A 17,643-nucleotide genomic window follows, 5' to 3' on the forward strand; every position below is an offset into this window, starting at 1 on the left:
CTGCACATTGGGCATTTCTGTACTGCAGTACCTTGTTACTTATATGCATCCCATTCCAGTACATGACAAGATCAGCCTAGGTCTAAAGCAAGATTAAGACTAATGGAATACATAGCACACTACATAGGCAACAATTACTTTTGAGTTAATTTCCGATTTTGCATTTCAAAATAAAACTAAAGATAAAAAGTTACCTCTAATGCATTAGTGCTGAAAAAGAAATTGAAATGCGCATTAGCTCGCTAGATAATTTATTTTTAAACACGTATTCAAAATCTGTAGTTTCATTACTGTGCAATTACAGTTAATCAATGGGCTTCAATATCACAGTGGACAGCGCCAGCACCATTTGACGCCCTGCACAGAGGTCATGTCTTTATCACTCACTGATCAGAGTCACTTGGGGCCATGACCAGTGTACCAAGCACAGCAAAGCTGCAAAGCTTATATTTACCAGGCCTTTTCTCTTTTACGAGCTGATGAATGTGTGTCAGCGAGGCGCTTTAAAAGGAACTGAAGTGTATACACAGAGGGAGAGAAACATACTTTGTTTGTGCAACCAGTATCACTTTCATTCAAATACATAATTCAAGCAACTTTCAACTTCACTTGTGAGGTTGAAACGCGTTTGAGTAATATGCCAAGTGATGGACGTTTGTTTATTCTGGAGGCTGTGTGTGCATGGAAACCAGGCAAAGGGTTAGATACAGTATGTATATGAGAATCAGACAACATTTCACTACAAGACTCAAATACACACAAAAACACAGGGAGAAAAACAAAGGATTGTGGGTTGTGTGTCAAAAAACACAGAGAGACAGCAGGAGTGTAGCAGGCAAGTCAGCATACACACAAGGGAAAGGAAAGGAGGTTTAGGCAGGAAGCAGTCATGCCAGGCAGGAAATTAGAGGTGCTGTTGGAGAGGGAAGGAGTAGGAACTGATGCCACCATGATGACCGTAACGGTGCTTTAGAACACATGCAGGAGTACCTCAGCAATGCTTAGGGTGGATGAACAGGAGGGGAGCCGCGCCTGGTGCCGCGAGAGAAAGGAGGGGAGAAGAGAAGAGGTTTAACAGAGCCAAAGCCGGGTTGAGCGGGGCACAGAGGCACACAGAGACTGGCGGGTGGGTGGAGCGGACAGCGCCCTCTGTCTTTCAGGAGGACATCTGCATGACAGCTCTCTGTGTGACTGTCTCAGGTAGGCCATGGCAGCCAAGGGCATGAAGGACAAGACAGGACAGGTCAGGACAGCAGGTAGGAGTTACATGGGGATTCATTCCCCATCAGAACAATAGGAGAACAGGTTTCACAGGAACAAAAAAAGAAATAAATCACACATTAATGTAACATTTTCTAAGCCTCTCAATGCATTTTCCAGAATTGTCATGTTTTTAAAATTGACCAGAGAGAATCCACATGTATCCACAAAGCTCTCGCTACTTTCTGCTAAGCCCTTTCCAGAAATCTGAATGACCAACCTATTTCCATTCCCACGGTGGCAGATCCATCCCTGCATATCTGTGAAACACCAAGTTCCACTTGCACCACAGATAAACACAGGGTGTCCTTCAGCATTGGGACATGTTATAAGAATACCCAGGCAGGTTTCTCACTCCCAGTCTGTCAAATTAAGTCTAACTGAAAAATTTTAAAATCATTACTGATACAGATATTTGAAAATCCAATATATCTTCCTTTTAGACACACAAAACATAAACAGAATTCCCCAATCCTTGCTAAGAGAATATGACAATGCTATTTAAAAAATATTGTTTTGCTGTCACAGCATGTCGGTGATTACTCATTTATAGGGCTTTGGAGCGTGATGTCACAGGAGGGGGCGTGACCGCCGAGGCGCCATTTTAGCAGGCCAAACAAAGGGCTAAAGGAGCGAAGCACACGGATAGCATCAGCAATGGTTCGCACTTGCTGTTTTGTCGGTTGTAATGTTAGAATACTACCCAACTTTATTGCTTTCCACATGGACTTTGCAAAGTGCCCTCTGGTGGACAGACTATGCAACATAACCATTAATAATTCAGTTAAAGAGTGTTTCGACCATCTCCATTGTTCTTTTACATTTCTCATCAACTGGCTATTATAAATGCTGATAATGATTTCATGTTTTTCACCAAGCAGAGGGTGAAAGCAATAGTAAAAAAGCACATGTGAAGAAAATGAATTAGCGACCGAAAAAATAAATAAATTGCAAAACTCAAAGACTTAAAACAGGACAGAAACTGTGGTCTCCTGGCTGAAAGGCTTCAAACCCCAACACTAATCCTAACATGGCCACACTAATGCCAAAGGACACCTTTTGCATGTCTCTGCAACACCAGGGATGAAAATGTGTTCAAATAAATGGTTGCAAAACTAGATTTTCCCATCATTTTGTATGTCACCATCCTAGACCAGGGTACTTTGTGTAAAAGCAAATATCAGTGTGATATAGGGCATGTATAACACACTCATTTGCTGTTGACTATACACTACTCGAACACAAAGTTTTACGTCACATGTAGTAGAAGAACTGAATTCACCAGAGGTGCCATTTGAACTGAAAAAGAATGCAAACCTGACCACAACACAGTAAAAATGTCAGTTCTACAGTCAAGACAGATGTCAGTCACGGATCCAACATGTCTCCAACTGCAGTTTCACATCACATGTGACATACTGTTAAAAGGACTCCGTAAGCCAAAAGCACATGGGGAATAAATGAGGCAGTGTAATTTATTTCTACCATCCCCAGGTATCACCTGTTACTGCTCCACTGGGGTCACCCATGATTGGTGTATTTTTATTCAAGCTGTGGTACAACACTTTAATAACAATCCCTTCGCCAAAAGGCACATGAAATTTTTTATTAACTCCCCTAATGAAGCTAGAAGGAGGTTATGTCTCAGCCTATTTTAGGGTGATATTTCAGGACGGTGCTCATAGATTATCCAGTTTATCTTACTTTAGAGACACTGAATCATTAGATTCATCAGATTTCAGAGATCAGATTAATTTGATTTATTAAGCTGATCATGTGCTAGTCGGAAAGCCAATCCCTGTGTCTATGACAACTGCTCTACAGCCTTTCATTCATGTGCTAGTTTGCCAAAATATCCCAAACAAAAACTGCAAATAAACGCAGCCATCTGGGTTGGCTGTTTGTTTCTGGTCGAAGAGCCTTCCAGCTATGACATATCACTGGGAAACCCATTTAGAAGTATTACATCTAGTCCCCAAATAATGCCTAACATGAAAGCAAAGCTCAGTATGAATTATTAGCAAAGTCATTAGACAATTCCTGACTTTTCCTCATGAATCAGTAACATTTCAGATTATATAATAAATAGCCTTTGTAAAGCAGCACTGTCAAGGAGATGAGCATCTCATCCCACCTAATTGAAATGCTCTACATTCACAGCAGTTGCCCTCATGTGGCTCACAGCTCAGATAATGGACACTGGCAGGAAACCATAGGAGGTTACAAATTGAAACTCAAAAGTAAACTATACAAGGTTTTCCTAAATACTGTAGTGGTGAGGTAGGGCTCAATTCACTACCATAGACTGAATACATCTATCCTCTTTTTTCCAACCCAGAATTTTAGTCTATCATCTTCTATTAAAATGTAATTATATGTATATGATAGCAGTTGTGTAGACTGTTAGATGAGGGCTGTTTTTTGAGTTTATTGTGGTGATGGAGGGTTGGTCTCAAGAATATGACAGTGCTTTGTAATGAAACTGGGTTACATAATCATCCCCAAGATGTGAGAAAGTTCCCTGTTAAAGTACAGCAATACAATGCTAGCAGATAGATCTCCAAACATCAGAATTTTATTTTGCAATTAAACTCTTGTGATCTACAATTTTTTTTCTATGAAAAAATTAAGGTGTTTTATAAAATAAAGACTTTCCAGTATAATACTGTCAGGTTGTCATTAGACTGTTACTTTCGGTTCTTTCCATCTCAAATCATCGAAGGCTTTCTGCTTGACCATCTCTGATTTGCTTCAAAATTCTATGGTATCCATCCATCGACCAATAATGATTTCTACTAAATTTTATCTTCATACATCAAATACATTTTAAGATATATTTTTTCAGCTCCCATGCTTTATCACACTTTTAAATCTCAGGCACAAATCTCACATGTATTAAAGATAAAAGTCTAAACTTTTGACTGGCCTTTCTTACCATAAAATTGAATCATATTGCCAAAAACAGCTAGTGACAATTTCTGAATATTATATAGGTATATTGCACTACAACAAAAAAAACGTATACTCTACTTTATTACATGACTGTAAGGTTAACGTCAAAATATACTAACAGACATTAAAAACGCAACAATGTAGCATTTTCATATAGTTTACTTCTCTTGCAGCATTTGTTCCAGGCAGCATGCCGATCTCTTGATTGATGCTTACTCGTATTGTGTCAATCACACCATGTGGACACAACAAATCGGCTATATAAGACTACTCTCATGAAATGAGCTACCAACTCCTTTTTCTTTACTCTTTTTTTTTAACTTGTCAGTTGTTTTGCTATATTTATTTGTATTTACAACAAAATTTGCAGTGGTAAAATATCTAGAAAAGTATTTGATACATGATATATGAAATGTTACAGAAATCATTATCTAAGTCCAAATTTTAAAGCTCAAAAATTTTAGTCAAACAAGCTCATTTGAGATGGAATGAGTTGTAAGATAAAATATTACTCTTGGCCCAGAGATATCAGCCAAATGTTAACACTGTTCTCAGATACAAAAACACTTCACAAACCACATCACATTTGTGCAAAAATCAAAATGTAACCCTCCCAAAATGTAACAATGATCATAACACCTCTTAGGTAATAATTTTTGAAAAATAACAATGTGTCTTTGCACTCGCTGAAGACAAAAAAATAATCTAGTATATTATATAAAAACATTGTTGTTCACACAATTTCTTTTCATTAAAGGCATCAATTTTTTTTACAGCACAGCCTCTGTTTATTTGGAAAATTTTAATAGTGAAACGCAAACTAATTTCTTCAGAAACCATCATACACAGCACTTTAAATAAAGCCATCAATGGGCAGCTAGTTCACAAATTTCTGTGTTGCTATTTGGTCAGATTTGGAGACAAGCATTTAAAATCATTTATGTGAAAATGGGGTTAATAAATGTCCCACTGCGCTTCATATTACACACAGTGTTATTCGCTGGGGTTAGTGGTTCCCTCATCTCTGCAACAGAGGTAAATGTAAAGCTAGCATGACTAGTATTAATAGAAAAACAAGGTGAAAGACAATGTTAACATCAAATATTTCCAAACATATTAATAGGGACAGTAATAATATTCATGCATCAGAATGCCACCCAATCAGTGCTGTTTCATGTTCATATATTTTAACTGATACATCGGCACTGCAATGCACTGAGTACCTCTTAACCTCATAACTGTGTTTGTAGTGTTGGTGCCTTTTGGATCCATTTTGGACCTTTGGATTTTGCATCATTTTAATGCAATTATCTAAAAGTAATGTGGCAATCCAAACATTCTGTGCTCAATTTCTAAGAGTGTGAATGTGTTATTTAATTTAGGTCTAGTAGATGCACCTTGCTAATCTGTTTACCTCATAACTCACAGCTCAAGCAGAAGTCTAGAAACTTATGGGTGACATCATCATGCTGGATACTTTATTTTTATTTATTTATTTATTTTTTTTTTTAGATGCAGTCTATAATTTACTTACAGTTCAAAGTATGAAAGTAAAAGATGAAGAAAGAAGAGAAAATGTAACAGAGGTTTTGGGATTAGATTACACTTACGTGAGCTGAATTATAGATTTAGTTTGGTTGAAGTAAACATTTTTTGAATGATATCACCAGCTGATTGTGCAGGTTTATGATGAGCTGCTTTCTTTACTTGTCAAATTAAACTTTCCTGCTGTCACTGCTTTAAAGTAATTTCAAGTTTTTTGCTTACAGTTTCAAAACAGAGTTACTAAAGAAAAACAAAAAACAAACTCTGCTCTCCAACGGCTCCCTCAAGAATAACTAATATTGGCTAAGAGTCCACACTGGAAAAGCCAAACAACTAGTAGCCAGGCTGACCCGGAGCATGTGCTGTGTGCATCTTTATCTTGCCCCGGTCATTCATCACAGCGCTCCTATGGCCATCTCTACATATGTTAGAAATTAATGAGCTACTGAGTGAATTTTCAGAGAGCGTGGCATTAGCACAGCTGATTTGACAGGCCTGTGTTATACCGCTTACCAGTCTCCCCCGCTTCACATTCCCAGCCCACATGGTGATGGAGCACGCTCAGTACAGCTGGTCAGACAACTTATCCACTCTTCTTAATGCCTTTCCTGTCTGTCTTTCTGTCTTCTCTTCCTGCTCTTGTTCTGTCCCGCTGTTCACTGCACTTGTACGCTTTCTATTCTCCCTCGACTGCCCTAAAGGCAAACGCTCTGAGTCAGTGGGCGTGAGTAACTCGAGACAAATATAATACCGCACACAGTGCACGCAAACTTCACACATGCAGATGCGTGTCTGTGCTGCATGTGTGTAGAAGACATGATATTTTAAATAGATGACGCTGACATATAAAATATACGCTCCTGAATATCTAATAATCTCGATAACAGAAGTGGAAAATCCACCGTGTGTGCACATGCTCTTTCCACACATGAACAAGCACATTCGACTTATTTTGATTTAAAGCCTACAGCAGTTTGACCCAAATGGTCAATGGGTTCCTGGAGCCAAATAAAGGCAGGGAGGGCCAACTGTGTGTACATTAATCAGAGACAAAAGAGCACTTTCCTCTTGGCCATAGCTACTTTCATCTGGTCTTTTCAACACTCACACTTATTACAATACAGTCTGTTCCCTTTAAGCTTTCTCAGCCATCCTTCTGTACCTGACATTTTGCAGCACAGTCACTCCTCACAGCTAAATAACATCAGTCTACCTTTTTCATCCAGTTACTGAAGGCTGTTGTGTCTCTTCTGAACACTCTGACATGCATGTGTCTACTTTCCTTAAGGCTACATAAAGACCGGATTAAGCAGGTTTATAAAAGGGAGAAAGAGTAGACAAAGAGTCTAAGGGTCTCATTTCTCAAAAGCAAAAGACTGTCAGTATGATGTGAATATTTTAGTGTCTCCAAAGTGAACCAGCTTTTTTCGTGTATTTTCTAAAATAAAAAAAAAAATCTGAAAATCCAGTGCAGCAGTCAGTATTGTTTTGTCTGGTTTCAATACACAGACACTTCTAAAACAGTCTTGTAAAGGACTCATTTGAAAAGGAAACAGGGATGACAGATTCTGTCACTTAAAAAAATGAATATTTCAATATTTCAAGAAATGTGGTTTCTTTGCTTCAGCAATATACAACTATCATTTCTTCATGGTAACAACAGCCCTTTACGTTTGGCCCCAACCCTTTGGTGACCACCAAACGACTATTAGACAACCTAAAAAGACACCAACAAGCTTCCCACAAGCCTCTTTAAAATGTAACATGCTGCGGCTTTGCTATAAATTACATAAACAACATAACACAGGCTCATTAGTAATAATTTGAGGTGCTGAAAGGTGAACTATCTCATTACTTTCCGTCTTAAAGCTAAGCTAATCAGCTACTAATCTGCAGCTTTGTATTTATAATGCAGACACAAGAGTGGTATCAATTTAAAACATATCTATAAGCAAGAAAGCCAAAAAGCTTTCATGTTTCCTTAAAATGTCCAACTTATCTTTTAACAAAATGCAATTTTCTGGATTCATTTTTTGTCCTAATGATAGATAGATAGATAGATAGATAGATACTTTATTAATCCCCAAGGGGAAATTCAAGGTTCCAGCAGCTTAAGAACACCACACACACAGCATTCACTACAATGTACCAGGATGATACACAACAATCAACAAAACAACATATACTAAATCTAAATCAATCTAAATCTAAATCAATCTAAATCAACAGTAGCAAAGCGTATAATATACTGGGGATGCAGTCCTGTTTGAAGTGTGTGTCAGGATAATAATGCAATGGTGCAACAGTGCAAGGTTAAAATCTAGTAACCAACAGTAAATGTGTGCATATGTCAACATGTACAATAAAATGTAAGCACAGTAATTTAACAGTTCTAATATAAATATATGGGCAAATAATATAAAAAAAAAAAAAAAAAAAATGTTAGCTGTGTGTGGTTTTTTTTGGTCATCTCTTAGTCCAAACAAGCACAAAGAGGCAGAGCTCTATTTTATCCACAGGTTCTCACAGGCTCTACAAAGCATAGCCTCCATAATACTGCCATTATTTTCGCCGTACCTGACATTTAGCTATTAGTGTCGTCATTCTCCACAGTTACATCAGTATCTTGCAGCTTCTCCTTGTCAACTGTATAAAGCCATCATGGATTTCTGAAGGCGCTGCTTCCACACTTCTTCATCCATATTGCCCTCATTTCCATTTACAGTAGTGCTCCAGCTAAGCTGCTCTGTTATTGCCTGGAAGGAAGCACATGATAACTCCAGGGACAAGGAATAACAGTAAAGGCATCGGCATCATGGGGTTTCTGATTCCTGTTCTGCATATATTGTAAGGTGCTTTGGATAAAAGCAGCAGCTGAGGGAGGAAGGGAAATGTGGATGGAGTGTCATCTACTTCTTAAGTGACTGACTGACTGCTGGAGTGCAGAGCCCTATGAGATATTGTGTCGCTTACTCATACTCATCATCCTTTCTTTGTCTTTTTATGTAACTGCCACCGTCCAACACGACAGTAACACCACCACCAAAACATGAAGCACATAAGCCCCTTACTCTTTATCCACACTCTGCAGCCCACCACTAGTTTAAGCTAGTCAACAGTATCCTACATTACTCACCCTCCTACCTCCTAACTAATCCATGGCCTGACACTGTACCTCCTTCAGGCTTCAGCTTCCTCATCAACAGCAGCACACATGCACAAATAACATTTGCAAAACACAACGTTGCACACGCAATATATCCACCCCCCATGCCCACTCAGCTAATAATACAAAATCCTTCACTTATTAAACATGGACACAAGCGACCTCTGCACACACAACCCTCCACACTCAAAACCTGTAAACACTCTCTCAGATATGCAGGAGGAAAGACATTACTTACCATCTTCTGCCTGGAGTCGAAACAGAATGAGCTCCCCAGCACATGCACACACGAACACACACTTTTACACACTCGCTAACTGTGAGAGGGTGAGTGAGGAAGGGTGAGCAAGAGAGTGAGAGAGAGAGAAAAAAACGCGATAAGAAGGGAAGGCAGGAGCAGGAAGGATGCAGAAGACAGAGAGAGTGGCGAGGAAATGCAACAGCCAGAGAGACAATGAGGAGGAGGAGAGTGAGGAGGAGGGCATATAGCTGCACATACGGTGATGTGTGCTGTCCTAAATTGTACATGCATGACTGAGGTCTGTGTGTGCAAACTGCTGCATTATCTGTGTGTGTGTTTATGTGTGCGGGAGTGTGTATTTCCCATGAGCCTTTCTGTTGAGGGAAAATGACAGATGTGACTTTCTCCTCTTCACGATCATCTTTCTTTCTTGCATCTTTCAACTTTATTCTGCCTCCTTCTGTCACATTCACACTGATTTGAGATGAGTGAACCGGGGGAGGGGAGAATGCTGAGGCTAATATGAGGTGAGCTACTGGACTCAACTTCTGGGATGGACAGATGAATAAAGACTGACAAAAAGACACAGGCCAAAATAGCTGAACTGTCCTTACTGTTCACTCTGTGTGCATTTTAATTTCCTTCCATCACCCTTTCGCCACCTCCTACTCTCTCCCAGTCCCCTGTCCTCTCGAAGTTATTAGCTATCTATCCCTTTCACGCCCTCCCACTCTTTTCTTCTCTCCTTCTCTCTCCTTTCGCCTTTCTTACTTTCTCGCTCACTCCATCATAAATCCTCCACACCTCCAGCAGGCCAGAAGACGAGGAGTCACATTTATGAGCCTTTCTGCAATGGAGGAGGACAATAACACATATCTAGCACTATTGCCGCCTTGCCGAAGACACACACACACACCAGCAGACACACAAGCGGTCACTACTGTCAAGTTAAATCAAACATAATAAAACTTTCAGTAGAACACAAAGGCATATAAAAAATCCTATCTATCACTTGTGCAGGGGAATAAACCTTAAAAGAACGACGATACGAGCTGTAAAGAAGCGCCGGAACGTCACACTGCGCCTTAGCTCCAACAGTAAAGTATCTCGTAACACTCTCGCCCACTGCAGCATACAGTAAATGGTCAAATATAGTAGAGTAAAGGAAAAGAGCATTAAAGCAATCAATACATTTTACCTGTACTATGCGCGCTTTTATCAATTAAGTTTGATTAGGATCTTCATAACAATGTACTGTACTTTACCATCTCCATCGGAAAATCTGTCCTGGTTTGACATGCTGCACATGCATTAACCACTTCAATAAAAGAGTCAAGGCTGCACGCAGGGCAGCACCACAGGCCACACTGAATATGGGATTTGTGAATGGCAGTTTTTAATACCATCTCTAATCTATGTGGCACCGTTATTGATCCTAACTCTTCACTTAAAGGTCACAGGTCACCAAACTGCATGCTCAGCATATTATCCTCATCTGAAACAAAACTACAGCCATATGCATTTAACTGGCTTTAACTGAATTTTTAACTTTTTTACTTCACTTTTACTTTCAGTTTTAATCACGTTCTGTTCTAAGTTGTGATACATTAAAATGAACTGAGGCCATTTTCAGTTATGCTTTTTCTTTCTTACTTTCTTTGACATTACACTTTTAATGAATCCTGTAACTGCGTGAACTGGATAAAGGCGCTAATGACCGAGTGGCAATATCTGGGAACTAAAAAATGAAGCTGAGGCAGAAATGCGAAAAACTGCAGTGCAACTTGAAGGAGACTCCCATTGTCAAGTCAACAATCATACAGATTCTCACTTTTTAAAAATGCTCATTTTTGCAGCACAGAAAATGAAGCACACTTACAGCCTGGTACAGAAGTTTTCATACTGTAGGATTCTCTGCACTCATGTAGAATACTAAGCATTGCCTTACTGCTTCAATATGTTATTAAGGTGTTAAGTAGAAGCCAGAAGCTGCTAATAAAATGCACTTGAAGTCAATGTCAGACTGTGCAATGCTCAGAAAAATGCAAAAAAACCCAAACAAACAATCCAAGGCTACATATCAGACTCTACAGGGCTTGGTTAGCTTGTTAAATGTTAAAGTCTATGACGGCACAATTAGAAAAAGACTGAACAACTATGGCTTGTTTGCGAGGGTTTTTGGGAGAAAGATGCTTCTCTCAAAAAAACAAACAAGCAAATAAACAAACAACAACAACAACAACAAAACATGCCAGCACAGCTTAGTTTTGCAAAATTGCATCTGAACAAACCACGAGACTTCTGGAACAATGTCCTTTAGACAGACAACACTAGTGGAGATGTTTGGCCATAATACACAGCACCACATTTGGTGAAAACCAAATAAAGCATGTCAGCACAAACAAACTATCCAGCACATTAGTGGACGGATGTATACCAACGTATTCTACAGTCAATATGAGGCCATCTGTTCAACAGCTAAAACCTGGGTGAAATTGGCAGCACCAGCACATCAACAGCAGAATGGCTGAAAGAGTACAGAATGAAGGTTTTGCAACGACCCACTCAAAGTCTAGACCCTAAACCAACTGAAATGAGGACTTTAACAGAGCTGTGCATAAGCTAATACGCACAAACCTCAATGAACTAAAGCAAGGTTGTAAAGAAGAGTGGGCCAAGATTATGTGAGAGACTGATAAAGTCACATAGAAAACAATTACTACAAGTTATTGCTGCTAAAAGTCTAAAACCAGGCACACACACACCTGGCTTCATCTTCACAGTACCAAACTGAGTGTAGATGACACACAGAGAAACACCTGCATACCTACATTGTATCACAAACTCTTACCTTTGGACAGTAAAGAGTCATATCTCCTGTTCAGGGTTAGAGAAGGAGAAATCTGCCATACAAGCTTACAGATCATTGATCTGTCACGCATAGAGCCAGCTGAGCTGACACTATAATGGGGCATTCGCATACAGCCAGGGCATAAATCATTCATGTCCTGCTGACAGATCACTTCAGTTTGTCAGTGATCCTCTGTCACTACATATTTGCAAGTGATGATGCTGTGATCTGAGTACAGACTAGGCCCAGGCCAAACTGCATGTGCATGCTTTTTTCATGCTCATGTTACACATCACGTTCACACGTGCATTTTGACTCCTGTCAAACTCTTGCAAGGGACAGATTATTAAGACTGTTGAAAGCCAAGCTACCAAAAATAGAACAAAATCAAAGTAGTTACACTAAAAGGAAAAAGGTGTGGAAAATTCAGATGAGTGCAACAAACAAACAGCTGATGATTAAGTCAGAAAAATAAGAAATGTGTCATTTTAAATTTTTGATCAAACATGAATTTATAAATATTAGACTCATTCCAACCCAAATCAGCCAATTTTCTGCTCGACCACAAAATTTTATGATCCAAAGTTTGAACATATGAGTGAAATTTTAGTTTCATATATCAAATACTTTTCAAGAGAAATATATATATATTTTAAAATGGCACGTCGACCCACTTTCAGGCTTCTTTTTCCCCCACACTGAAATCTGTTGCAATGTTTGAACACGCATATCTCAAAAACTCTTAAATATAAAAGGCTGAAATTTTCACTGGTCTTTCTTAGCTTCAAAATGAATCAGAATCTGTAATTTAGAACAGATACATAAAAAAGTCTGAGTACTGGCTAGTTAAAATATGAAAAAACAAACAAACAAACAAACAAACCAAAAAACATCCAGCACTCCTGCAAAGTTCCTTATTACAGCACACACTAATACAGCAAAAGACAACTAGTGACAATGTCTGAATGATATATAGTTGGATTTCTCATAAAATCTGTAAAATAAAGCACGTCGAATACTTTTTAACATGAAATTTTTAGGACACAAAAATGAAGAAAACACCATTTTCATTTCAATTTCGTGCTGTATTAAGCTAATATGACGAGTTGTGTTGTACCACAAAAACAAAAATATTGATAGATGGTATAATCTGAATATAACACTGTTCTAGATGGTACTATAATGACAGCTATGGACAAATCAGAGATAATGGAGCGGAAACGGTGTAAAAATCGATGACCCAGGTTTTGAAAATGAATATTACGCACATATTTAACTATAATATTTTCTGAGCTATAGTTAGAGTCTGGAGAATCCATACTTTTACTCTATTTTGACAGACAATCTGAGAATTTTATTTTTGTTGTAAAACTTGTCATATTTGCTCAATACAACAAGAAAGTTGAACGAAAATGTAATTTCTTTTGTTTTTGTGATCATGAAAATTATTTAATATATGAAGCTGAAATTTCACACCAATCATTATATATGTATAAACTTTGCACCATAAAGCTTTTATGCAAATCGGAGAAGGTTGAACAGAAGGCTCGTGTTGGTTTGAGACTGAATGACCCATTATTTCTTTCATAAATCTGCCTCTCTGAACCTTCGATGAAGATGTTTTCCCATTTTCCACGATCAATTGGCAAACTAACAGTTAACTGGTAATTAAATTTACTGTAATTAAATTGATTGCATTCATGTGTACATTAATATTCCCTGTTGGTCTGCAGAAGTGAGCTGAATGTCAAATATCCACGGTGAAGGTTACTGAAGTGGTTTGGGATGCAAAGTGACTCATGTCCTACATTGCAGAGGAGGAGGTGATTTCCATAAGCCCTGGCTTTGGCTCCAAAGCCATACATCAAACCACTAATAAAAAAAAATGCTATAGGACCAGGGTGGAATGAGGCAGTGTCCTCTAGGTGCTCAGCCAGCACCCACCTGTGCAAATGCACCATCTGAAAGTGAGAGCATTGAATATTTTAATCAAAATAAATGCCCAAATCTGACAAGCTGATGGGATGTTTGGAACAGTATACAATTGACGGTAAATAATATTAGCTCTGGAAAATGCGTGGTGATCAAGGTGAAAGCTCTGATGGAAAGGGGAGTGTAGATGTACAGTAAGGGCAGCAGCCACTCTAAGGCAGGAGTATTATTTTAAAAAGGAGGCGAAACTTTAATTCAATACTAAAATATTCAATTCAATAAGCATAAAGAGCAGGTCTAAAAGAACTACTGGCAATAGCGCCAAAAGACTGCAGTGATTATAAAAGTCTTTTACCAACAAGAAAACAACCTCACAATGTAAATGAAATATTACGTTCTCGTTTTTGGTGCTGAGTTTTGAACAATCAACTCAATCTACCAATAGGTAAACAATAAATGAGAGTGTGTAAGAGCAGCCACGAAGTAAATACTGATTAACCACTTCTTACTTTCCTTACTGGGGAATTTCAGCGCTTTTACTGGACGACTGATGAATCAGTGAGAGGAGTATTATACTGGATTATCAAGGTTACATTAGATATTGCTTCAGATATTGCTTCCAGTCAATATTGGCAGCAAATGTGATGCTACCCAGAAATCAAACAGAAATGATTTCAGACACTTTGAGTTCAGCCAAATGTTCATGCAGAAATGAAACCTGCTGTGACTGCTGCATAAAACACAGAGAATCTACTTACATATCAACTTGCTACAGCAACAGCTCCAGGGATTTTAAGAGACTACGTCTTTACAAAAACCAAAATAACAGCAAGAAAAAAAACCTCCCAAACTTTATACAAATGAACATAAAAAGCCTAACTAACTAACCACTTAAGTGAGAATAAGAACAGGAGACACAACCCCAGAAAACACTGGCAAAACACACACACACACACACACTGTCAGCCATCCTCTGAATCAAAGCCCTATCTCCCATATGGTTCATTAATCCAAACTCACCGTTACGTAACTGTACTAAATGCTCACAAGAGTGGAAGGGTACAACTACTCTCTGTACATCTTGTGCATGTGGCATCTTTCTGTGTGTGCACAAGTAAGAAACCGCATGACAGAGACAGAAATCTGGTTACATGAATGATTTGTAAAGTTGCTCCTGGGCTGTATGCTGTGTGGGGTGTGTGAGAGCAACACAGACACCTTCTGTCTGGAGGATGTGAGTCAAAATTTATTACATGCAGTGTTTGTGTGCATTCCAAGTTGCCGTGCTGCAGCAGACACACAGGTCTGACCATCAGTTCGTTCCACACTCTGCATTTACGCACCGACTTTATACTTAGCAGCAAATCCTTGCGTGCAGGATCCAAACTCACACACACGGTGTTGATGTGCACATTTAAAAGTGACTTCATTATTGCAAACACATTTGCTGTCCCCTTAAAAACAAATAAGACTGCATGCATAGTGTCATAACTTGACAAATGTTACCTGAACTTAAAGTGCTAACACACCACCTCTGTGTGGATTTATGCATGTTTCTATTTGGCAAAAAATAAGTGGCCCTTTTGCTTCTGTTTCACTCTGTGAGCTGAGGTGTCGGATTGGCATGTACAGAAAAAGCAGCAGCAGCTCGGGCAGTGACAAGATTAAGATCTACTTCATACCTTTTCTTCTCAAAGCAACCACACAGCCTTGCCAACAAGACCTAGCTAACAAACTAACACAGCCCGCAGTGGCACATGAAATGCATCAGTGAACAGAGCCATTCTGGCTGTGGCTCTAGGGACAGTGTGTACATACTGTCAGCAGCCGCTTGCAATGTGGGAATTTCAAAGAACATATGGCAGCTTGTCGCTGGGTAAAAGCTCGTGTCAGAATCTAAACAAGCTAAAAGCTGTACCTAGAAAAGCCATTAACTGCCTGTTATCTGCCATTCACAAAAACACACATTCCCAGGCATGCACAGTACACACAAACCCTGAGTAATATGGCTGGAATGTGATCATGACAAGCTGGCGATAACTCAAATGGGGTCATTCGCAAAGAAAGATGGAGACACACGTGTGCTTGGGTGTTGCGGGAAAGGAATGGGGTGAGGGCTACCTCGATGCATTAGTGGAGCCAACAGCAGCATTAAAGCTCCCCACTGTCCAATTATTTACAGCTCCACACTCTGTGGCTCAGTCGAGGTCAAAAACACCTTGGCTCTCTAAATGTGATCAGCGGGATAGGCTGCGATCACTACAAGCTGTGGACCAGAGCAAGAGACCGTGCGTAAGTTATAAGCGTATCTGAAAAGATAAAGATTTGCATTTTTTCTAATGCCCAGCAGGTGGCGACTGCTCTGCTTTCAAAAAGAAGTCAGGCCTTATAAAAGTCTATAAGAAAATTACCCTCCTTCTCATCTGATTTAATACAGTGAAAAACAATTTCCCTAATGGACTTACGGCTTCAATCATTGTTTTTCAGTTTTATTCATAACAGCATAATACTCATTTTGTAAGTTATGGGCCCTTTCAGGTTAAAAAAGAATGATAAAGCAGATGATAAAGCAATGATAAAACATTAGGAATTTTTCTAGGGTCAGCGAAAGAAAGAGGAGAATCAGAAACTGTATTTCTAAGTTTAGTGCTAGTGTGTTCATATTTACACACAAAATAATAAAACCCAGAGACAAGGAAGTGTGTTTCACCAAAGAACTGATATTCACATACCATTTTCTCAAAGTTATTAACCTCAGACCTACAGTGCCTTGCTCAGTGGCCTCTTGGGAGGATGAATATTTTCAAAATTCATTTTCACCAAATAAATTTAACAGAATCCTTACTCACTACACCATGTCATGACTAGCTTCTCACTGCCTCACATCTTGCTGCTTATTTATACTTGCTGAAGGACCAAATATCTTTAAATATCTACATATCTAACAAGCCTGTTAGAAATTACTTGCAATGATTTATTGCCTGTCTGACCTTTCACCACTCCATGCACACCCAAACACAGCACAGCAGAAAGAGAGAGCACTCTTCATGGCTGCTTCCTCAGTTGCATGACCCATCTATGCACCCGCCCTCCCTCCTTTGCTAACATCCCATCCCTCTGTTCCCATGGCAACCCCACTCATCTATTCCCATGGCACCTGCCTGCTGTCCGGGAGACACACGGAGACGCGACACTGACAGATGAGGTGAGAGAGAGAGAATAGAGAGACAGAAAGAGAGACTTGACACCATTTGGCAATTTAAAAACCTGCAGGAGAGATCAGTTAAAACAGTCTTTTCACAAAGAATTGTGCAAATGTTCAGTTAAATAGCCACAACGAGACAATGCCAGGGAAAAAAAAAAAAAGGGAATACATATAGACGACATGTTCAAGTATCCCATTAAAGCAAGCCCAGAGCAAGTGCATAAAACTGCAGTGAAACCTGCTAAATAATACTGTTAGCATCCAAGCATAAAAAACCACAACCTGCTGTCTCCATAAACACACTCACACATAAACATATAAAACACATAGAAGCAAACACAAAACATACAGAGAAACACAGACACTTATGATGCTGTGACACTGAAACCGGTCATTGAAGTGTGTGCGCGCTGTTTACACAACATAATCATTTTACACAACATCACATTTACTAATAATCAGATTTTAATTGTGGAAGACGCAAAAAATAA

At 39.1% G+C, this 17,643-nt stretch overlaps 1 protein-coding gene across 8 annotated transcripts in view; it reads right to left on the reverse strand.

Annotated features, from left to right (window-relative positions):
• gphnb (gephyrin b) overlaps nt 1-17,643 on the reverse strand; it is a 116,537-nt gene that overhangs the window by 24,490 nt on the left and 74,404 nt on the right. For 3 of the 8 annotated variants that reach the window (XM_063496490.1, XM_063496493.1, XM_063496491.1), the window contains exon 9: nt 991-1,032. The exons of the other annotated variants lie outside the window; for them this stretch is intronic. In XM_063496490.1, the coding sequence (XP_063352560.1) occupies nt 991-1,032 (42 nt within the window). The remainder of the gene's footprint in view (nt 1-990; nt 1,033-17,643) is intronic. 8 annotated transcript variants of the gene reach the window in all.

This window comes from Pelmatolapia mariae, linkage group LG15, assembly GCF_036321145.2.
Source record: "Pelmatolapia mariae isolate MD_Pm_ZW linkage group LG15, Pm_UMD_F_2, whole genome shotgun sequence".
Taxonomy (NCBI): domain Eukaryota; kingdom Metazoa; phylum Chordata; class Actinopteri; order Cichliformes; family Cichlidae; genus Pelmatolapia; species Pelmatolapia mariae.